Consider the following 22,135-nt stretch of genomic DNA (forward strand, 5'->3'; position numbering starts at 1 on the left):
GCAACGTGTGCCCTAACAGGTACCAATGGATGCTACATGCTTTATCTTCTAGTTTGCCTATATTTTGAGCAACAGTTTAACAGAAACGGCCTTCTCAAAAGGTTTGGAGAAGTTTGAGAAAAAGTCTCTAATTTTGTGAGAAAATTATTTTTTATTTTGTTTTTTTAATTTTTTGTTTGTGACATTCTAATAAAGTTAACGTTCATATCAGATTCAGTCTTCAGTGTCAATTTACCACTCCGGGCCACTGTTGCAAATCTGCAACATCCCAGAATCCATTGCATGTGAAGGGCTCTCGCTCAAAAAAAAAGTCTGAATTGTATCTTACTACCCTATATGATCATTTTCTTCAAATATCAGATTTTTCCTGCAACTACAACTTAATTTGAGCCTGAGAGGGTTAAAATATTAAGTTTTATTTGCAGGACTTGTCACAAGGTTAGTGCTTATGTGATAAGACATGTTTAATATGTGTTCTTGGGTTTTTAAATGCTTGTAAAGAAGTTTTTTCTGTTTGTTATTAAGTCTCCGTAGCTTACGTATAAGGTGCTAATTTTACGTAGTATCAGCCAGTACTGTAATATATTTTTTCTTCTTTGCTCTGCCTAGCTCTTATGTTGGACTTTTAAAAGGATTACTGACATTCCAATAGACAGGAAAACCATCAGTCAAGTTTTGACCATCATTTAGGGGAGATGCTACAGTAAATAAGTCAAGGAGTTCAAGAAGTAATCCAATGTTAACTACCTAAATGATGCATGCAGTATATATAGCCCTTCCTTGTCATGCACATCCTTGTGACGGTTGGCATATGGTGTAATTTTCTATTTCTTCAAACTGTAAAATCCTTGCAACAAACTAAATTATAATAAAACTAAAATACTTTCTTTAAACCAAACTACGATGTTCCTCTTATATTTGGCGAATTTATGTTCAAATATTTTGCAAAAATATGTTGAAGTGCATGATGGGGTTTTGCATCTAACGTTTCCCGTCTTACGTGGATTGTTGCCAGGTTGCGATGTTTCCCAAGTGGGCCGGTATAGGTGGAAAAATGTCTGGGCCAAAAACTGTTCCCAGTCCGAGCCTGGCGAGGACTATATAGTGGACTTGATAGCGAACTCAGTTGACTGACTGTTCCAACAGATGATCACTACTTTTCGTCCCCATGGGTCACGTGTCTCCGCCTCCCCCCGGACGGTGTCTATACCATCTCTGTCATCTGTCGGGTAGCGACAGCCATAGACGACAGTGGGTCACCGTGACAACAAAATGTCTAGTGACCATGGATGGTCACTACTATTGAGGGTGCATCGTACATCAATCCACCTCCAGCCCCTCCTCCTCCATTGTAGCTAAAACTTTACCAGATTTTAATTCCTCCTGCACTCTTTCTGCATTATGCGTCTCATTTCAACTGGTCTGGCAGAAGCCATGTTGAGCCTGGTTCTGCCAAATATTTCTTCGCAACGGGGAGTTTTTTCTCTCCACTGTTGCTTCATGCTTGCTCATCATGGACAGGTTCTCTGAACTTGTGTTTTCCAAACTGGACTTCCATCTTCCAGGTCCCTGAGTGAAGCTCTAGTATCAGCTCACGCAGTCCACTGGATCTCCCCATAAAGCTCAGCAGACCGTCTCTCTAACCAGCAGTCTACAGACTGGCCGACTTCATCTATCTCCACTCCACCACCAGTTTCACTCCTGGGGGGGGAACAGCCCTATTTTTTGTTCCTGTTCTATCAAAATTAAGTGCTATGTTTCCTGCCGAGGTCTGAGCACCAAAGACCAAGTAATTGTATCAATAAATTTGAGTTTTTCAGATTGAATTTTAGCATAAAGTAGTGAGAAGGGATGGAAAATATTTGTAAATAAGATTAATCTAAATCCACTTTTTAAACTTGTGTATCATTTTCCTTCCATTTCCTAATTCTGCTCTACTCCTCAGCTGTCCCGTGTCGTTAAAACTATTCCTCTTTGCTTCCTAAGTTGTGAAAACGTTTCTAGTCAGATCATTTAAAGAAAGAAAGTTTGTTAGTGAGATCTTACAATCCAGGATTCCAGAGGGGACCGAATTATTCAGACTATCGCTGCTGTTGCCGCTGTCGCTGCAGGAAACCTCATCGTCTTCTGAACCCTGCAGCGACAAATAAGAGGAGGGTTCCTCCTCAAGCTTTCTCTTCAGGATCCCGCTCATCCTGCAGGACGTCCCGCTGGTCACACCTGTGTGTAGACACATTTACATGGAACACATACAGAAAGACCAACTTATTTTTTTGTAATTCAAATGGCAAGGCAAGGCAAGGCAAGGCAAGGCAAATTTATTTGTATAGCACAATTCAGTACAAAGACAATGCAAAGTGCTTTACATGATTAAAATATAGGAAAATAAAACAGAATCAAAGTAGGAAAAAAAATATAAAATAAAAAATACAGAAACAAAAAAGAATATTAAAAACAGTTGAACTAAAGAAAATAAAAAAGTTGAACTAATGATGTTTCAGTTGAACTGTTTAACTAGAACAGGCTAATGCAATCCTAAACAAATGTGTTCTCTGTATCTATGTATCTAGATCAGGGTTTCTTAACCCTGCTCCTCAGGACTCACGGTCGTTCATGTTTTAGATGTTTCTCTACTCACGCTAACGTGATTCCGATGATGGCATTACCTCCTAGGCAGCCATCAAATGCTGCCAAAGCCTGTTAATCACCTTTACTTTAGTTTAGGTGTGTGGAGGCAGGAAACATTTAAACCATTTAGGACAGAGGGCCCTGGGGACCAGGGATGCAGATAATTAGCTAGCTAGCTTGTTGTTTCCAGCAGTAACAAACTAATATTCTCTCTTTTTATGTTTTTATTTTATTTATTTTTGTTTCAATAGATTCACATAAATACAATCTTAATCATTCTCACAGAGCTGCTTTTTTAGTCTTTAAAATCTACCAGATCAGCAACAACAATAAACTAGCAACAAGCTAGCATAGCATTTAGCCGCTAAAGATATGGTTGCTGTGGTAATGAAGTTAAAAAGAGCCTAATAGGTAGATTTATCTAGTCAAAATGTTGTTCTGATATTTTAACAGTTGGGGTTTTTGTGATACAACAATCCACATGCTAACACTGACACCTGTTTTTGTTGTTTTTAGCAAATGCTAAACTGTTGCTGTCTCATTTAATACAGCGGTTCTCAAAAATGTCAGCCTGCCACCCCAAATATTACCATACAACAGAGAGTTCAATGAATATTTATTTATACATATAAAGTTTATCAAGTATATAAAACATCTGAAGTAACTACAGATTTAAAATACTTTATCAGGGCTGCCAACTTTTCACTAAACCTTGGGGTGAGATTTTGAAATAGTTTGGACAGGAAAGTAGTATACTTGAAGTAAATTATATTAAGAATACTTAAGTATAATTATAAGTTTAGAAAGTATACCGAACAATGTACTTGAAGTATTACTAAAGTAATACTTCTTTGAACTAAATTGTGACATTTTTAAGTTTACTAAAGTATACTTAAAGTATACTTTAGTAAACAATAAAGTAAACAATAGTATAGTCAAGTACACTTGACTATACAATTTTAAGTATATGAAATATATTATAGAATAAGTAAACTCTAAGTGCACTACCTGATTTTAAGTATGAAATTAGTGCACTTTTAGTATACTTGAATAAACTACTTTTTGCTAAGGTTTGCTATGTGAACCTAGATTATCCTGCCTTCCTACATCATCCACTTGGATCTACTTGGATCTGATCTCCTGTCAGGTCTGTTTTCTTCAAGGCTTCAGCGTCTGGAACTCTGGCAGTTTCTGCTGCGTCTTGTTAGCCGACCGGCTAGAATCATGCTTGTTCTCTGAGCATGGTCCGAACTATAAAAACCAGGTTAGTGACTCACGTGTACATAATCATCCATGTCAGATTATCGTGGTCACTCACCTGTGTTTCCTTTCTGTAGAGATTCCTGCCTTAGATGCGCTAGCCGCTGCTACTGCAGACCCGCAAATCTGGCTTTTAAATAAACACTTTTCGGGTTATCCCACTGTCTGTCTGGTCTTGAATACAGGGTCCCTCTGATCTGAGTCATTACAGTAGCTCCATTCATGTCTCCATCATCTCTGACCTTATTAATCCACAGCATGATGCTGCCACTTCTTTGCTTCACACTTGATTTTTCCACATCTAGAACCGTAAACATTACATTTTAGTTTCATCATGCTTTCACATATCTTGTATCAGATGGGTCTTGAATGCACTCGTTACCTTTTTATTTATAACTATCAGAATAAAAGGGTTTGAATATAAGCTCACCCCTGCAAAATTATTTAAAAAACATGATTTATTTCCCTCCACATCCAAATTAGTTGGTACTTTTTATTCGTCTATCTCATTAAATCCCACTAAAGTACATTGAAGTATGATGTTTTGTTCTGTTTTCTTACAAATTGACATTTAACTTAAGTAACACTGTGCATGTTCCGGTCCTAGTCAGTAGTAAACATTGATTTACTATTGCTAATTTTACAGATAGGTCTTTCATGAACAGATATTTTGTATGTTTTAATTGCCAGTGTTCTTGGATGACCTTGCCCAATTTTGTAATCCCTTTCAAAGAGAAAATAAATTATTTCAAAGATGCAAAAATCATATTTAGATTTGGAAAACCTGTCATTCATTGATGCGCACTGAAATATCAGTTGCTGGTAAAATTTTAAAAATGTAAAAAAAGGTAACTTGTTAAGATTTTGTGCATTTTATTTAAAACCAGACTAACTTATTTAGGAGAATAAAACCAGTCTGGTTGAAGATTACATCACATGCAGCAGGGCTGAATGATGAGCCAAGCTTTTCCTCTCGGACCGGCTTTTGTCTCGCCCCCTACAGTGTTACACAATTGCCTCTATCTTCTGTTCATTTTCTAAGGGATGAAAAATAAATACCTCGATACTGTTTTGTATATTAGCAGAGAAAATGGGCAATCTACCTTTAAATGATCTACCCTCATTCTGGTTTAGAGAGAAATCCCTTGTGGAGTGAGCGCAGTTACTTCCTCATGCACAACCATTCATGTCCTCATCCCAAACACATGAGATTTCTCATTGACAAATGTAAGTCAGTGCCACCATGTGACGTAAGTGAACCCCTCAGAGGCCGTGCTGGTTAACGCTGTCAGGTCTTAGTCTGATCATCCTTACTGACCTGTTTCCTTCTCTTGCTTCTGGTTTCCAGGAGGTCCTCTCCACTCTCTCCTCTGCACCACACTATATTCACCAGCAGCAGCCACAATTCCCCATGTGCCAAGATGATGCAGTGAGCGCTGCCATGATGCCTGCTCTACCTTCTTCTGTTTCCAGCGGCGTTCTGCACTATTGTGTTGCCTGTGTCGCTGTGTCTTATGCCTGCTTCCACTGCACCCTCATTCTGTGCTCACCCTGGCAGCTCCCTCGCTGTCTGATCTCTTCTGCTCTGCAACCCCTCCTTCCTCTATTCCTCTCCCTCTCTCCTCACAAAGACTTGTTAGCTCGGTGCTGCTGCCGGCTGGAAGCGCTGGAGCCTGACAGAGGTGAAGCAAGCTGTACCAGATCATACAATGAAGGAGCGTGGATGTGTTGGGGGGACAAGGTGGGGAAATAATAGAAATGGTATTGAGAATGCAAATGTGATGGGCTTAATTTGTCTAAAGACACCAGAGGGAACAGGTTATATCTGGAGGAAGTCATTCGTTGCTGTGAAAATAGCCTCAATCCAGAATTACTGTAGAATTTAAGGAAAAAGACTAAACAAGTAGAACAAATAAATGACTTTTCCTCTATAAATGAGCATGAATTTATAAAAACAAATATCATAAAAGGTTACCTTTACACTGCAGGACAGTTAGGCAGAGGCGTAGCCAGAACATTTTTATAAGGGCGTCCAGGCAATAACCAATGAACACTGAGGGGTGGCCGAAAGAGGATAGGCACCAGAATCTCAGGGTCAATCCAAAGATAAGACTAACGATACTTTGCTGCAGCCTTTGCTAACAAATAGATGCATATATTTAAACATCTGTTCTTTCTAGATAAAAGGTAAAGTAGATAAAATTCTTTCAGGTTTGAGTTCTAGGGCAAACATCTTTTCCATTGTCATTACTTACCTACTTTTATCAATAATCGTTCTGCATATTTACAGGTACTAACATCTACATAAATTCATTGTTTTAAATATGTTTTTATTAAAATAGTTATCTATGATTTCACAGAACACTCCTTGATTATTTCAAGAGACACGTAATTTTCTCTTTACCCCATATAACACAAAATCTAGTTCTGAAAAGAGCAGGAATTCTGTATTTATCATTTTTAATGTTGCTATATTGATGTGCATAATTAACCAAGATATTATGAACACATGAAAAATAGTCAGTAATATATGAAAATTTAAAATGAATATTCCACTTGAGGGTATTACTGCTGCCACTGTCTGTATTAGAGGGAAAAAATGGTAGGGGTGGCCAATGATTGGCTAAGGGTGGCCATGGCCTCCCCTGGCCCCCCATCTAGCTCCGCCCCTGCTGTTAGGGTATTTTACTTTTATTAGATCAAATTTTGCAAGGTTAAGTAGTTTTTCACTCTTGTAATGCACTACCATTTTGATTTTGTTTCCTTTAGCGTATTTAAATTTCTATAGTTTTATTGATTTTCTTTCATGATGGTTTTTTTTAATAAATAGGATGAAAAAAAGGTTTGCATTTGACAATTATACGTAATCGTAATTTAAAAAAATGTTTTTTTATGCGATCTAATTAAGGCTTGGGCTAAAAAATGAGGGTGATGGCAATGAGGCTTTCCAACCGCTAAGACTTCAGAGCTCATCAACTTTTAGATATTTTTGCTGGGATCTTTTCAAACTGATGCTTCTGTGACACTTTGATGTAATCTTTTCATTTTTGTCAAAAAATTTATGGAAATTATTTGAGCTCTAAATTTCCAGGCTGTATAATTTGGGATTAATCAATTACACATTTTGCTGCAGTTTGCATACATATGATTGGAAAGGATAATCCTTTTTTCATCTCTAACTGGTGTCTAAGGAGCTAAATCTTCTGAAAATGGGGGTCTGTGATGTATGGTGAAGAATGAAGGTAACAATGGAAATCATAGAAGAAGAAAAAAGTTATTGATGTATTGATTTTAGACATAAAAAATATATTTTTGTCTCCAAAGATGAAGCTAAGGGTTAATTTTCTGTAAAAATTACATTAGCCACAGAATATATACAGGTTTATGTCTAACATTCTAGCTACTGAGAGACGGTTAAACAGAAGATAGTTAGAGCAGCAAGATGAAACATATTATTGCTGCATTTCCCAACATTAAGTGTCGATCAGAAGTAGATCTATCTGTTAATTCCCTCCCGATATCTGTAGTTCATTTTGTACAAAAGACATCTTAAAAGAAAGAAGACATTAGCATGAGATGGACAACCCTAAACATAGTATAACAGAATGTTTTGGGTCAAATAATATGCAGTAATTGTGTCGAATTGATCAAAGTCCAAATATGAATTCAATTTGGAAAAACTTAAGAATTAATATTCTGAACTTGTTGATTTCCAGGGAAGGTTAAAAAAAAAAATGTCCAAAGCTAGTAGATACAAACCCAAGAAATAAAGGAAGATGACCATCCCCATAGCATGATACCTCCATCACCATGTTCTACAAAACGTCACTGGCATTTCAGCATATCAATAGAACATTTATTAGAAGGAAAAACTGGTAAAATCCTTCACTAACAGAACAGAAATCTCTACGTCGCACAGTTTCTGCATGATTCTAAAGGTGTAATCTTGATCGTTTAGACAGATCCAGGACAAGATAGCAAGAACTGGACTTTTCCCTTGCTTATTTAATACAAATGTACCAATTAATTTAGAAACCAGGAATGTAATCAACAAGAAAGTTATTTTTATTTTTTTAAATAAAATCCTGGTTCTTGTAAAAGCTCTCCTGTTGGACCATTAACTATTTTAAACAATCTGACATCCCTGCTTTATATGACTAACATCCACATGGGCAACATTGTCAATGAAAATGGTATGATTAACCAAACAACCCACACATATTGTTGCCATAGCAATGCTAGACCCTGAATTTTCCGTTCTCTCATTAAAATGTTGCAGCCTTGAGTTTGTATGTTAGGAAAACACTATTTTTTTTTCCCTCTTAGTGTGTTTTTTTTCCCTCTGAATGTACCCGAGGTCAAAGGAAGTAAACTCTCAGAGAGAGCGGTCTTATGAAAACATCTTTTCAAAACAAAATAATGTGGGAGCATCACTGATTTTAAAAAAATACTGATAATAAGAGGTAAGGTTAGTTAAAATTAGGAAAATTTGGACTTTTAATAAGCTGAAGGGGTTCTTGTTATGTTGCATCTGCCTCCAAGGACCATGTGTTTGCTGTTATCATTTTATTAAAATTAATTTATATATTCATACTGTTTAAACAATCATAACACAACTGAGAGATGTTGTACGTGTGCTGGTTTCATTTCAGACGGCTAAATCTTTTTTCCAGGTCTTGGAGTCTGGCTTGTCCTCTTGTGCAGGAGAGACAGAGCGATTCTTCCAATCAGCTTCCATGGCAACGAGCACATGGGGGAGGGGGTTTGGGGGGGGATAGATGGAGAAGGGAGGAGGCACTTACAGTAAAGGGGTTTTGGGGAGGAGTGGGCTGGGATGTGGCTCAAATATAAACAGAAGGTGTAGTGTTTTTTGGTTTTTTTTCCTTTCACTTTTTGTGGTTCTCAAAGAAAGCTGGGAAAAGATAAACATTTGACTCCAAATAAATGATGTCTAAATCAAATCTATCCAAAAGAAATCTGTTCCGTCCATCATTTGAGGAGGCAGAGAGTATAATGTGACTGAAAATCTACAAAAATCATGGTTGTCAACTAAACTGACAGGCAAAACAAGGAAAGCTTGGATCCTAGAAGCAGACAAGATCTTGGAGATATCCTCCAATCAGGTGGGAAAGGCTGCTCTCAGGGAAATATCACTTTATCCTTTTGGCTAGAGTGCAATTATCTACTGTTTGTTTGGAGGAAAACTAACTGTGAGATGGTGGAACATGGTGGTGTCAGTGTCATGCTGTGGGAAAGCTTGTTAGCGTCATTAAAATATGTTTTTAGTGTCATTTAAAACCCATGTTTCACTCTCTAACCCTGCAATGCAGCTCAACGTTAGTTAATCCCATTAAATATTATATAAATACTCTTAATAAATAACCTCACAACAATTATCTTAGACATTTAGAATTTATTTCCTGGGATTTTTTATATGTCTGCAGGAAAGAATTAAAAATATGCAGCAGTGAAAGTTCATTTTTTGAGTAGTTTTCACCTTTATTGGTCATAATTAGTTTTTTATTCCTCGCTGGGTTGAAATAAATATTGTTTTTATTTATTAGATTTCCAAAGGCATAGAGGAACATGACTTTAGCTCTTTTAAAACATTTTATGTAGGTGATTTTTGGAGTCTGTTTTAGTCCAATTTGACCCGTGGCCACCAGGGGGAGTCCTTGCTTAGAAAGAGCAGTTTTTTTCAAAGCATGCTCCACTTCAGTCTGAGTCATAAAAGCTTTTTTTGTCAGCTCCTGCCTGCTTCTGCTGTCTGGCTTGGTGTAATTGTTTCCTCTGGGACCCAAACGCTGTCTTAACTGGAGAATCAGCTGCAGATTGGTGTTTGCCTGTATGTTAGAGAGGAAGATAAAGCAGGAGCAATGGATGTGGCTCAATAAGCAAATCATCTGGAGTATTTTCTGTAGTGGAGCAGGATCTGTAAATATTATTTCTAGGTGACTAAATTAGATGTATTGCAGAGGTAAATTTGCACCATGTAAACATCAATACAGAATACAATATTTCAAATTAACCTTTTACATTAATATATGCAAGATTTTTGTTATTAGCAAATAAAAGCAACTGAAATTGTTTCAATTTTTACAATTTAATTAAAAAATTAACCATTTCAACCTTTCTTCTGCATGATGACTTTTATAATTTTATTATCTATGACTTAAGCTTTAATGTAAAAAAAAAAAAAAAAGAGGATTTGGCTTAATTTCAGGAGAATTAACTCATTTAAACCTACCGGTAGTAGGATTGAATGCAAAAATGTAATTAAGAGGTGCCTCAATAAAAACATGACATCACGGCTGTACTCTGTTTTTAAATATGATGAAAACAAAAATTTTTGCTGTGGTTTTGCTTGTGATTTTTTTTTGTTATCCTGTTATTATTTCATGTATTAATATATAGACTCATAGGTGTCCCATTAATTATATTCCCCAAACCTTAAATTATGGCTCTTTGTGCAGGAAGTCAGCTGACCTTCCCATGTCATTAACCCATGTGCATCCTCAGGGACCATAATGGGAGCTGATAAATTCACTGGGATTTACCCTCTTTACACAAAGCACAGCACAAATGGCAGGAAGGTTTAATTTGGCAGACTAGTTGAATGGGTAAAGCACACCACCCACAGGTTCAAATCCCTGCTTGGTGACCTCTGGCATATGTCTTCAATTCTTCAAATTTGCTCTAATGAAGAACAAATCTTGATGTTTCAGCAAGCACCAAATAAGATTATATAGGGTTATTTAATAGCCAAGGAAGGAGTGCTACACATATATATAAATATTATGAGGATCACATCATTTATTGCTCTCAGTTATGTTGCACCAAGCAAATATTAAATGGAGACTTAAAAGAAATTCAGAGAACAGAAATTTAAACAGTTTGCCAAACATATTCTTAACGTCACATTTCTCTTACTTATAACATTTTAGTCATATTTTCTCTCATATTTGGTGTCAAATGCTACAATAGCAGCCATTCAAAATGGTCCTTCCCTGTTAAACGCCAGCCGATTGGCGGCCCACTTCCCTGCAGCTCTCAGCAGAATCCCCTCCAACTTCCAGCCACTGCAGTGACCCCCTCCTTCTCCTGGGCCTACATGTTTTTTTAATCTGACCAGGAGAAGGTGCTTCTCTTTAGATTTTAATGTCCTTAAATCATGACAGAAAGAATATTTTAGTGCAAAGATTGATGTTTAAAAAGGAAAGGTAGGGGACCAGCCAAGGGCCCATCAAGGAAAGTGGGGAAACTTTGAATAGCTACTACTGAAAATATAAATATTAAATCTATATATAAATATTATATGTACTTGTTTTTAAATCATATCATATATCTATATATGAGTGTTATACTTAAATGAATGTCTAAATCTATATCTTACAAAACAGGTGAACTGTAAAGTGCCTGGAGATGACGTGTTGTGAATTGGCGCTATAGAAATAAACTGAACTGAACTGAACAGTCTTCCATCTAAATATCAACTTACTTAAATGTTTGGATGATATGCAAATTAACTGTACAACTTATTTCTCCAATTTTTATTGCAATGAAAGAATAAACACATACAAGAAACATATACAAATAAACTCAGGAGGAAATGAAGAATAGAAAGATAAACATGTGCTGAGGAGTGTCAGTTANTTTTATATTTTCTTTATGTAAACATTAACTACTCTTTTTACTTAAGTTGGCATAGCATTGCATGTGATGTATCATTATGAGCGACATGCAAAGATGTTGATCGTTTCTTAGCAACAAGCACGGTGAGCTGAACTCCAACTAGCAGCCAGTTGTTCAACGTCTCGTGAGATCTCCACTTCTATAGGTCACTGAAACTTTGAGTGAAGAAACGTTCAAACCCATTTGCTGAGTCCTTCAGAGCTGATCTTACAGCCTCTATGGCTCCATAGGGGGCCTAAGGCTTCCTGGGGGGTATATATATATATATATATATATATATATATATATATATATATATATATATATATATATATATATATATATAATACAAACTCCTTCACTTTTTCCTTATCTGATGCTTGGCTCTCTCACTTAAATCTTGTATCCTTGTTTTTGTGCCTTTCTCTATATTCCTTTTCCATCTATCTCGCTCATATTCTAAATACTTTTGCCTCCTTTCAGGATCAACATTACGGCGTGCCCGACAACACCTCTGATTATCTGCTGCACTTAATGCAACTCCTATTCATCCTCCAATATCATCCTGATAACACAGAACAAACTGTTCAATTTGATGCTGCGGGAGGAAAGTGTGAAAGAGATTTAAATATTTTATACTAATTCAATATGAAGAACGTTGCCACCTATCACAATGATTCCAACCCGTCACAGGCTTTAGTGTGAAGGGGTGGAAAATCTAAAGCAATACGGCTCAGTTTCTGGATATGTTAAAACCTGATGGTGCTGTTAGCATTGAAGTACAATGAAAATTAATGATCAATACAAATATAATTTCATAATTTGATTAACAAATTGTTTCCCCCACTTTTTGTGTGTGACGGGGTGGATATGCTATGGTTAACAGAAAGGATTTTGAAGGAAAAATGTACCAGAAATGTTCTTAAAGAAAAACCAGAACTCACCATTGTTTGGACTTCTCTTCTTCAAACTCTTGAATGATGTCACTTCATGTTAGTGATGTCACTTCTAGGCAGTGTATTGCATTTTGGCGCAAAATTACATTGGTGTGACGGGGTGGAATATTAAATTGAGAGACATAGAAAAATCATGCTATTTCAATAAAAAAATATGACATTTTAATATAATTAACACATTTCCTATTAAGAGGAAAGTATTTCTAACCATAACAACAATTTTTTTTGGATTTATTTCATATTTCTTAACTTTTACATTACACGAATGAGAAAAATGGTCAGAGCGGGCATGAGAAAATTATTGCAGTTTATCATAAAAAGTTCTAAATATGCAAAATATATATTTATCATTTAATTTTATTTGACCTCATTCTACCAACTATATATATATATATATATATAGAATTGTTTGAGCTAGAAGGTAACATAAAATAATCAAGTGTTGTGGTGAAAGTGTTATTTTCAGTAACAGTGCGCTAAACAAATGATGCTGTAGTTTCTCTTTATATAAAGCAAGCTCTTATGTTTTTTTTTTTTTTTTGCAGGCTACTCTTAAAGTTTGGGTAGTTTTCTAATTGCAGCAACTAGCAGTAATGTTTCCCATCGACCCCTTCATTAATTTCAATTAAGATAATTATATCTGCTTTATTCAAATATAAACAGCTCTAAGTCTGCTTTGTGCTTCCTGGAAGTGAACACTAGGGGGCACACTTATCATTCATAAGGTGCTTGAGTTCATCATGCTGAGCTCCCAGATTTAGTTACACAGAGACTAATAGAAACAGAAACTAAACCCATGAACTAAGTTGCATTTAGTTTGTAAATATTTGACAAAAAATGATTGTACATACCTCTTAATCCTACTTTGAAAAAAACTACTATTGAGAACTAACTTTGTGCCTCTGCATGTAAAAAAGATGAGTTTTAGTCAGTAATAAATGTGAAAGGATTAGGTTTATAAATGCTGTAAAAGCTGTCTGTCTGTTGTATTGAATGTAACTAAGAGACAGGAGCCTGTTTTCCACAGAGAGGCAGAAGATAAGGAGGCTGAGACCTGGTCAGAGCAGCAGATGGTATCTCCGTCTGTCTGGCCTGTTTAAAGAGCACTGCAGGCGAAGCTCCTAATGGCACCAGCCAGCATTCTGTATATGGCCTAAGATGATGTCAGAGCTTCCAATGCTGCTCTGGAAAGTCTGACAAATATGAAAAAATTTGAATCAGCTTCAAAAAATTACGTTGCTTATTATTGCTGTCGGAGTGAAAGCAGTTCTTGGAGCTCATCGGATGCTCGGCTGCTCTTTAAGGAACCTGAGGCAGGAAATAAAAAGCTCAGTAACCAGAGTAGAGTTTCTGTAACCCGATCTTAACCATTTCTGTCAGCCGTGGGAGTGATTAGCAGGTATTATATTTAACAGTGACAAACCAAATAATTCAGCACATTTTTTTAGGAATAGATGGGACATTCTTATCCGGCCTCTTTCACTCTGATACCTCTAAATAAAATCCAATCCAATCTGCTGTCTGTAACTCAAACCTAAAAACTACTAATATTGTAAAATTAGCATTTGCAAAAAAAGTTAAAAAAAACAAACAATCCAGCTAATTACCTCAGGTGAGTAACTTGTGATTATTGTTCCCTCTGTTCCTATTCAGAAATCAATACATAAACAATTACAAGCACTCACTTTGTCATGCATGAGCAGGACTGAGCTGCAGAACCATGATGCATGGCAAACTTTACTTTGACATTCTAATGAGTTAGACTGGCCTAGTCAAAGTCCACACCTTAATTACTGAGGATCTGCAACAAGACTTGTACACTCATAAGAGGTGCAAACAGAGTTCTGCAGCTTTGCACAAAATTAATATTTACAACAAAGTTAAAAAACAAACTACTGGACTTTGTTTCCAAGTTTGAAGATGTTTCGCTTCCCATCCAGGAGGCTTTTTTAATTCATAATGTCAGGAATAGCGTTGAGTTCGAGGGTAAATGCTGTACATTTCAAACCAAACAAGACCTTTAAATGGAAATTAGTAATGGAGTGGAGTATGCAGTTCAATGCAGCGAGGAATTCTCTGATCTTTACATTAGAGAAACCAAGCAACCTCTCCACAGATGCATGGCCCAACACAGAAGAGCGACCTCCTCTGGACAAGACTCTGGTGTATATCTACACCTTATGGACAAAGAACATTGTTTTGAGGACCAGAATGTTCACATTTTGGACAAAAAAGACAAGAAAAAAAAAACAGCCTTAAACAGAGGGGGTGGACTCAAATTTGGGTATACAAAAACCTACTATGCAGCAATTGTGTTGATCGCTTCTCACTATCATCACGACCCCCACCTGTTTACAGGGGAACAGAAGACCTAAGTTATTCAGGCAGGCTAACAATTCCCTTTAACGACACCCCCTTTCAGAGACATAGACAGGTAGGGGCTTTGCAGGCAAACAAAAGAAGCCAAACGACCCCCATTCCAAGGGGTGGACCTGTTCATCCTTTATAATTTGCATGTTTTCTAAACAAAAGCAAGAATTTGTTGGGCTACTGCATATAGCCTTAAACTCAACACTGTTCCGGACATTTTAAATTAAAAAAAGCTTCCTGAATGGGAAGCAAAACGTCTTCAAACTTGGAAAAAAAATTCCAGTGGTTTGTTTTTTAACTTTTTTTGTAAATACTAATTTTATGCAAAGCTGCAGAACTCTGTTTGTCTTGCTGCAGGTCCTCAGTAATTAAGGTGCAGACTTTAACTAGGCCACTTTAAGTCATTAGAATGTCAAAGTACTGTAAAGTTTGCCATGCACCATGGTTCTGCAGCTCAGTCCTGCTCATGCATGACAAAGTGAGTGCTTGTCATTGCTCATGTATTGATTTCTGAATAGGAACGGAGGGAACAATAATCTCAAGTTACTCACCTGAGGCAATTAGCTTACCTTTCACTGTACTGCATGGACTACTGGTGCTGCTTGGTTGCACTACATTGCACCTGAAGCTCTTTACTTGTCTTACTCTCACTAAAACGGCAGCAAATAATTGCAGATATTAGCAACATTTTCCCAGTGTCATGGTATATTACATCAACTAACAGGCAACTAAAACCATATATAGAGGAATCAGGCATATTACAGAGGAATCCAGTGAAGCATGGTTTTCATATTGATTCTCAGGAGGAAGTAAATGTCAGTGCAGTGGAAGGAAGATTGACAGCTTATATAAACAAATGGTTGCTAAATTCAACTTTTGGCTTCAGTTCAATAATGATCTGTTCCCCATAACCTGCTATTATCTCAAGGTACATTGCCTTTCCTCTCTCCCATCATCCCCTGCTGCCAACTTCACGTCAGCCTTAATTTGGATGTTGCTAAAATTGTGCAATGATCATCTCTGCCGTTATTTAAAGTGAAATCCCTTAATTCTTTAAATTGGAGGAACAAACTAAATTATCTTTGGATAGCTGTCCCCAGCAGCCTGTTGTGTGCATGAAAATAACTGATAGACCTTTTTGTAGATGGTTACTTAAAGTTAACAAAGAGAGTATAAAAGAATCTGAAGGTGCATTACTGGTACTATCTTGATTAGAGTATTGGTCAGGATTAATTTCATTTGATATTCTATTCAAATTCCTGTTCTTTTAAAATAAAAATATCAACAAAGCTAATATCTCCAGAAGATCTTTTATTTCTAACTTACTTTTGCTTGATAAACATCTCTAGTGGGAATATTAAGAAGGAGCCAAAGAGCTACTGCAGCTCTGGGGCTGGAAGTTGCAGAGCATTGATTTAATAAAGTAAAACTGTAATCCTATTTTGATGAATCTGAAGTGCAGTGCCTTCATTTCAAATCAATCTTAAAAAGAGATACATACAAGTTTAACTCCTCTCTACCAGACGGTGGCACACTCGTGTTCACCTGCCCTTGTTCAAACCTTCACTTGCACAGTTTGCCAGGCGGTTGCCAGGTTTGCTAATTCTAATGCAATCTGTTGTTTAGTAAGTAAAAAACTTCACTAACCCATAAATTTAAGAAAACAATCATTTCTTTTAGTGTTTTTTTAGTGAAATTGTTCTTATTTCTGCATCACTCTATACAGTCTGTGGATGTATTTTTTCATTACCAGATTTATTTTGTTGCCATGTTCTTTAAAATAGAAAAATTAAAGTAAAATATAAAATTAATTCAAGATATCAATCAGTTATGTTTCTTTGCCAGCATATTTAAACATAAAAATGTATTAGGTTATTTATATCACTTTTGTACCATGGATATTAAAAGGAACCAGGACCAGTTCTTCAGGGTCCCTGGCCCCTGTTGGCCTCCATCTAGCACCGCCCATGTTTCTCTGTATACTTCCTAACATTTAAATTTACCATTTTAACTACAATAATTACATCTTTTTTATGATTATTATTAATCGTCTTTACTGCCTGTTTTTGCAGAGATGGCCCACTAGCTTCGACGTCATATATTTATTTTTAAAATTGAAATGATCTATCTCCAATATACAATGTTTTCTAGAATATGAATGAATCTCCTGAATGCCTAATAATGTTCAACATTGTGTCTTAACTTTCTATCAAAATATAAATTCAATTCAGTTTATTCATATAGTGCCAATTCAAAACACATATCATATCATACAGTCAAATTGATAAAAAATGTTCTATCTAAGGAAAACCAGTTGATTGCATCGACTCATTGACTCAAAGTCAATCCCTCACAGCACTGGTGTCACAGCCAAACAGGAACAGACGAGGCAAAGCTACTATGAGAAAAAGCAGAGAGAGAGCATAACGTTAGAGACTGAACAAACAGATTCTGCAGAGTGGGAGAATAGAGAGAGAAAGACGCAGAATGATGAAATAGGGGTCCCCATGTCCTCCAGCAGTCTAAGCCTATAGCAGCATAACTATAGAGATAGCTCAGGATAACCTGAGCCCCTCTAACTATAAGCTTTAAGCCTAGCCTTATAAGTAGACAGGGTGTCTGCCTCACGGACTAAAAGTGGTAGTTGGTTCCACAGGAGAGGAGCCTGATAACTAAAAGATCTGCCTCCCATTCTATTTTTAGAAATTCTAGGAACCACTAGTAAACCTGCAGATTGAGAGCGAAGTGCTCTGTTAGGAACATAAAGAACAATCAGATCTCTGATATCAGATGGAGCTTGGACATTTAAGGCTTTTTATATGTGAGAAGGAGGATTTAAAATTTTATTCTGGATTTAAAAGAGAGCCAATGAAGAGAAGCAAGGATAGGAGAGGTATGATCTCTCTTTTTAATTTTCATCAGAACTCTTGCTGCAGCATTTTGTGTGATAGGGTGAACCAGGAAGTAGGAAGTGGGGGGCGGAGCTTCGTCTTTAAAAGCCAGAGTGAGGCAAATCTGGGCCTTTCACTCAGTTATTCCACATGGGTGTAGAGGGCAACTGCCAGACATTACACTCAAGCTTTTACCGGTAAGCCAAATCCGGGTTTGGTGAACAGACAAGAAGGTAAATAGATGCAATATGTTTGTCACAAAAGCAGTGCAGCCAATAATGACCACATCCTCTTAGGTCCAAGCAATAGCACCAGTCATCAGTCCTGGGAAAGTGTGTCCCACCTTACTTGATGAAAGATCCTATCACCTGCTGGCCTCCAGAACTAGGAGAGTTCTTTTGTTGGATGTTAATAAAGGTAACTTTTAAATTGTTAAGATAGTAATTTTAATAATTAAATGATTGCCATATTGAATGTAAAATATTTGTATTTTTTTAGTGATGATTTGGATGCTGCTGAGCCGCCATCCACAGTTTTTTCCCTTGGTTAAAGTTTAGGCTGTACATTAGTTGTTTGGACCTGTATAGACTTTTTTGGACTGCGTCAAATTGGATTGACTTAGGGGCACCTTTGCATGTTTTGTTTGGTTTTTATTTGGGATTCGTTTGGCCATGTCATATTGATTTTATTGGTGTTTCCCAACTGTATATTTATTATTGCTATTTGCACAACCCCAATTCAACCAATTGTATACTTGTCCTGTTTTAAATACAACCCATCAATGAACTGTGTTGCCACATATTATATTTTTATATAAGATTTTAGAACCACTAATGATGATTTTATATTTCTGCAAATAAATGTACAAATATTTTACTACTAATTAAGTCTCTTTACATTTTATTTTACACTTGGTCACATTTGGATCAGCTGAAGCTTAAAATCCACCTCATTTAGGGAAATTCTCACCTATTTTGCATACCCAAATGGAAAAATAAATAACTTAGGAAATGTAAGCCCAAATTACATGTTTGATAAATTATTTGAAAGCTAACACCCTCTAGTTTCTGAAAATATATATAAAATTGGGTGAGTAGAACACAGACCAAAGTTGGGTTTGTTATTCTCTGAAATTATAGGTATTTTTGAACAGCAATAATAAAGACATTCTTGAGATAAGGCAGGTCTCATTGTATTAAATCTGTTCTACATCATGTCAACCACAAATGCAGAAAATTTCAGACGTCTAGCTATAACAGTTCCAGAGCTGTGGGGTTTTGAACTTTTGGTGTCAGCTTGAAGCTGCGCACAATGGCCCCTATTTTTCTCTAACACAAGCCTGTGATGCGGTACCCCTTTAAATAAACTCCACAAATTTGGGCTTATTCGAAACCTTATTTCATTGGCTACAAAGTCCAAACCCCCATGTGGTCTTAACCAATAACAGCAGAGAATAATAACGTGTCGTATCGCGTGTCACCAGCTGACCGAAGTGAACCAGAGGGGATATTTCAGGGACTTATATTTCGCTCAAATCGCGTCATAAAAATACGCAGACACTTGTGTGTTGTAGATAAGAAGATGATGTAAAGAACCATACCAAATATCGCTAGCTAAAAACAGAGGAAATAAGTATTAGAAGTAAATATTAGCAAGATGCCAAGAATAAGCTATGACCAGCTAACTTTTCTGATGTCAACAACCAGAAAGTTATGGGCAATTTTCTCATCATGGAATATTTTTATTACTAATATACTGGATTACTTTTAATCTGTGGACCCTTATGGACGAATGGAATATAAACAAGTGAAGAATGGATTTATAAATCGGATTCTGGATGCCTTCAAAGGTATGTAGCTGTGGCTGCTTTGTTTGTTTACATTTTGACATGCTGCTATATCTGTGTTAATTGTGCTTTGGCGCTCGCTGTGTCCATAAAATGAACTTGGTGGTTGAATTGGGGAGAATCTAAGCTTTCCAACCATGTCTAACATGTCTATATTGGTAAACATTTTACTGGTGGAATTTTATGCATTCTGAGTTCTTACCCCACTTAAAACCCAGTGGGTCGCCGGCGACCCGCCGAGTTTTGACAGGCTAACCCAAAAGTTCTTTCTAAATAAGAGCGTTGATATTTTACTCTTAGAATCGGTTTATTAAGGATAAAATCTAACAAAAACTCTCAGCATTCATCACCTTTTTAAAGTACAGGATAGCTACATCTAAAAAGTGCTACTATTGAAAACTATATATTTATTTAAACTCTATATAAAATATATGAACGCCTTATCCATTGCCACAGGGCAGCAGCACTCCTAAGCTGTTATTTATCAGATAACAGTTCTTCAGAACTTTTTGTTGCTTTGTCAGAGAAAATCCAAATAAAAAACACTGACACTTGTGCTTTTAACCTGAAAGGATATAAAGAACTTAAAGGGGCTTCTCTTCCAGCTTTTAGTGCCATTACATTGTCACAAGTACAGAGCAACGAAATTTACTCTCTGCATTTAACCCATCTCCTTGGGGAGCAGTGGGCTGCCATTGTGTGGCGCCCAGGGAGCAGTGTGGGGTTTAGGGTTCTGCTCAGGAAAAAAAACTCCAAACTGGAGGCTGTGGGGATGGAACCAGGTCAACACTCCCCCACTGATGAACACGTTTGCATGAGTCTGCACTGCTTTGTGAAACTATAGATATATTTACATACAGGTGAACATGTGAAAAAGTAGGCCTCAGAACCTAAACGGAGCCAAAAACCCTCTTAAATCTCTACACTTCCTTCTCTTCTAGCAATTACAGCTTGTCTGAAGTGCAGTTTATGTTTTTTCATGTTCCCTCTCATGCCTAATTTCATTCTGCACTTCACTTTGAGTGATGTGTGTATCTGCTGCTTTCACTAAGCAGCAAATCGACATGCCGATCACAGAAAATCTGGAGTATTCCATCAGCAAATGTCTTTGAGAGCCCTTTTTTTTTCTCTTAAAACCTTCCCTAAACAATGGTTTGAATTGGTTTTTAGTTAGAATAAAAAGGAAAAAGCATAAATTAAAAGAGGCGTAAAGTGCACAGGTATTATTCTTTGTTTGTGTGAGTCGCTGCTGAAAGCTGAGTGCCCTCGTTGGAAACAGGATCCAGCTGAAAGTGACACAAAGCTGTGGCCCTCGCTGAATAATGTATCTTTGCTTGGGATGAATGCAGTGAAGCAATGTCCTCCAGGTTCTCCAAATTGCTATCAGAGGTATATATCATGACCACTCATTCCTTTAGATTAGATCCGGTAACGTCACCGTTTCCAATCTTTTTCAAGCCAATGTAAAGATATAATAGCAGAAATCTGAGAAACTATCAACTCTATTAGAGATTCTTATTGCTTTGATTTATTTATTCGAATAATTATAAATAAGAAAATGTCGATTTCATTCATGAAAAGGGGAGAATTCCCACTCACTCCTCATCTCACAGATCTGGATCCGCCAAAAATGACCTCTTTGACCGTGAGAAAAGGAGACAGCCAATCAGAGAGTCATGCAGGAAACAGACTTAACGTGTTAATTTCCCACTTGTTGCGAGCCCCATTACAGGAAAAACACTCCCCTGGAAGAGCCGCTGCGCCTGGAGGAAAAGGACAATCCCTGCTGCAGGCCAGAGAGATAAGCAGCTTCAGTCCTTACCTTGATTTGTGCAGCTCTAATACACTTTCCTGTCCGCTGTAGATAGAGTGTTTAATAAGAGGTGGGTGAAGCTGGAAGGCTGTTTCCTGGAACTCTGTGGAGATTGATTCATGACCTACCCTAGTCTCAGTTTCTTTGTAACTGAAAAAGCAGCTTTTTCTCACCCTGAATATGTAATACCTGCTTTACATTAGGTTTTATATGTTATATCTTTAATAATTCAGTTCAGTTCAGTTTATTTATATAGCGCTGATTCACAACATCTCCACTTTAGAGACAATTCAACCAGATGAAACAGTCAGATGGATTCAAAGTTTTCTATCTAAGGAAAACCAGCTGATCGTATCGAATCATTGCTTATAGCGACAGTGGAGAGGAAAAACTCCCTTGTAACAGGAAAAAACCTCCAGCAGAACAAGGTTTGGTGTGAGAGGCCGACTGGGGTTCAAGGAGACCGAAACAGAAATAAAAAAGGCAGTTAATCTGACTCATCAAAAGATTCACATAATAATGTCATTATGTTTGATTGGGAATATATTTCATGAAGCAAAGGTAGTACTCGTATTGAAAGTGGAAGGGAAATAATTGGAAAGCAATTCCCGAAACATAACCATCGTTTCCTGGTGGCGCATAGTGCTGCCAGCATTATCCTGTGGGAATTATTATTATTATTTTTTTTAGTTTCCCTCTC

General features: G+C 36.9%; 1 protein-coding gene across 2 annotated transcripts in view; it reads right to left on the minus strand.

Moving 5' to 3' along the window:
* LOC107086605 (cysteine/serine-rich nuclear protein 3-like) overlaps positions 1-5,509 on the minus strand; it is a 13,171-nt gene extending 7,662 nt beyond the window's left edge. For both annotated transcript variants that reach the window (XM_015377675.1, XM_015377665.1), the window contains exons 1-2: positions 5,207-5,509; positions 2,047-2,220 (exon numbers count right to left, since the gene is read on the minus strand). In XM_015377675.1, coding sequence (XP_015233161.1) covers positions 2,047-2,194 — 148 coding nt within the window. In that variant the 5' untranslated portion in view covers positions 2,195-2,220; positions 5,207-5,509. The remainder of the gene's footprint in view (positions 1-2,046; positions 2,221-5,206) is intronic.
* Positions 5,510-22,135: the final 16,626 nt, after the last annotated feature.

This window comes from Cyprinodon variegatus, unplaced genomic scaffold, assembly GCF_000732505.1.
Source record: "Cyprinodon variegatus isolate N-32 unplaced genomic scaffold, C_variegatus-1.0 Scaffold9, whole genome shotgun sequence".
NCBI classification, from domain to species: domain Eukaryota; kingdom Metazoa; phylum Chordata; class Actinopteri; order Cyprinodontiformes; family Cyprinodontidae; genus Cyprinodon; species Cyprinodon variegatus.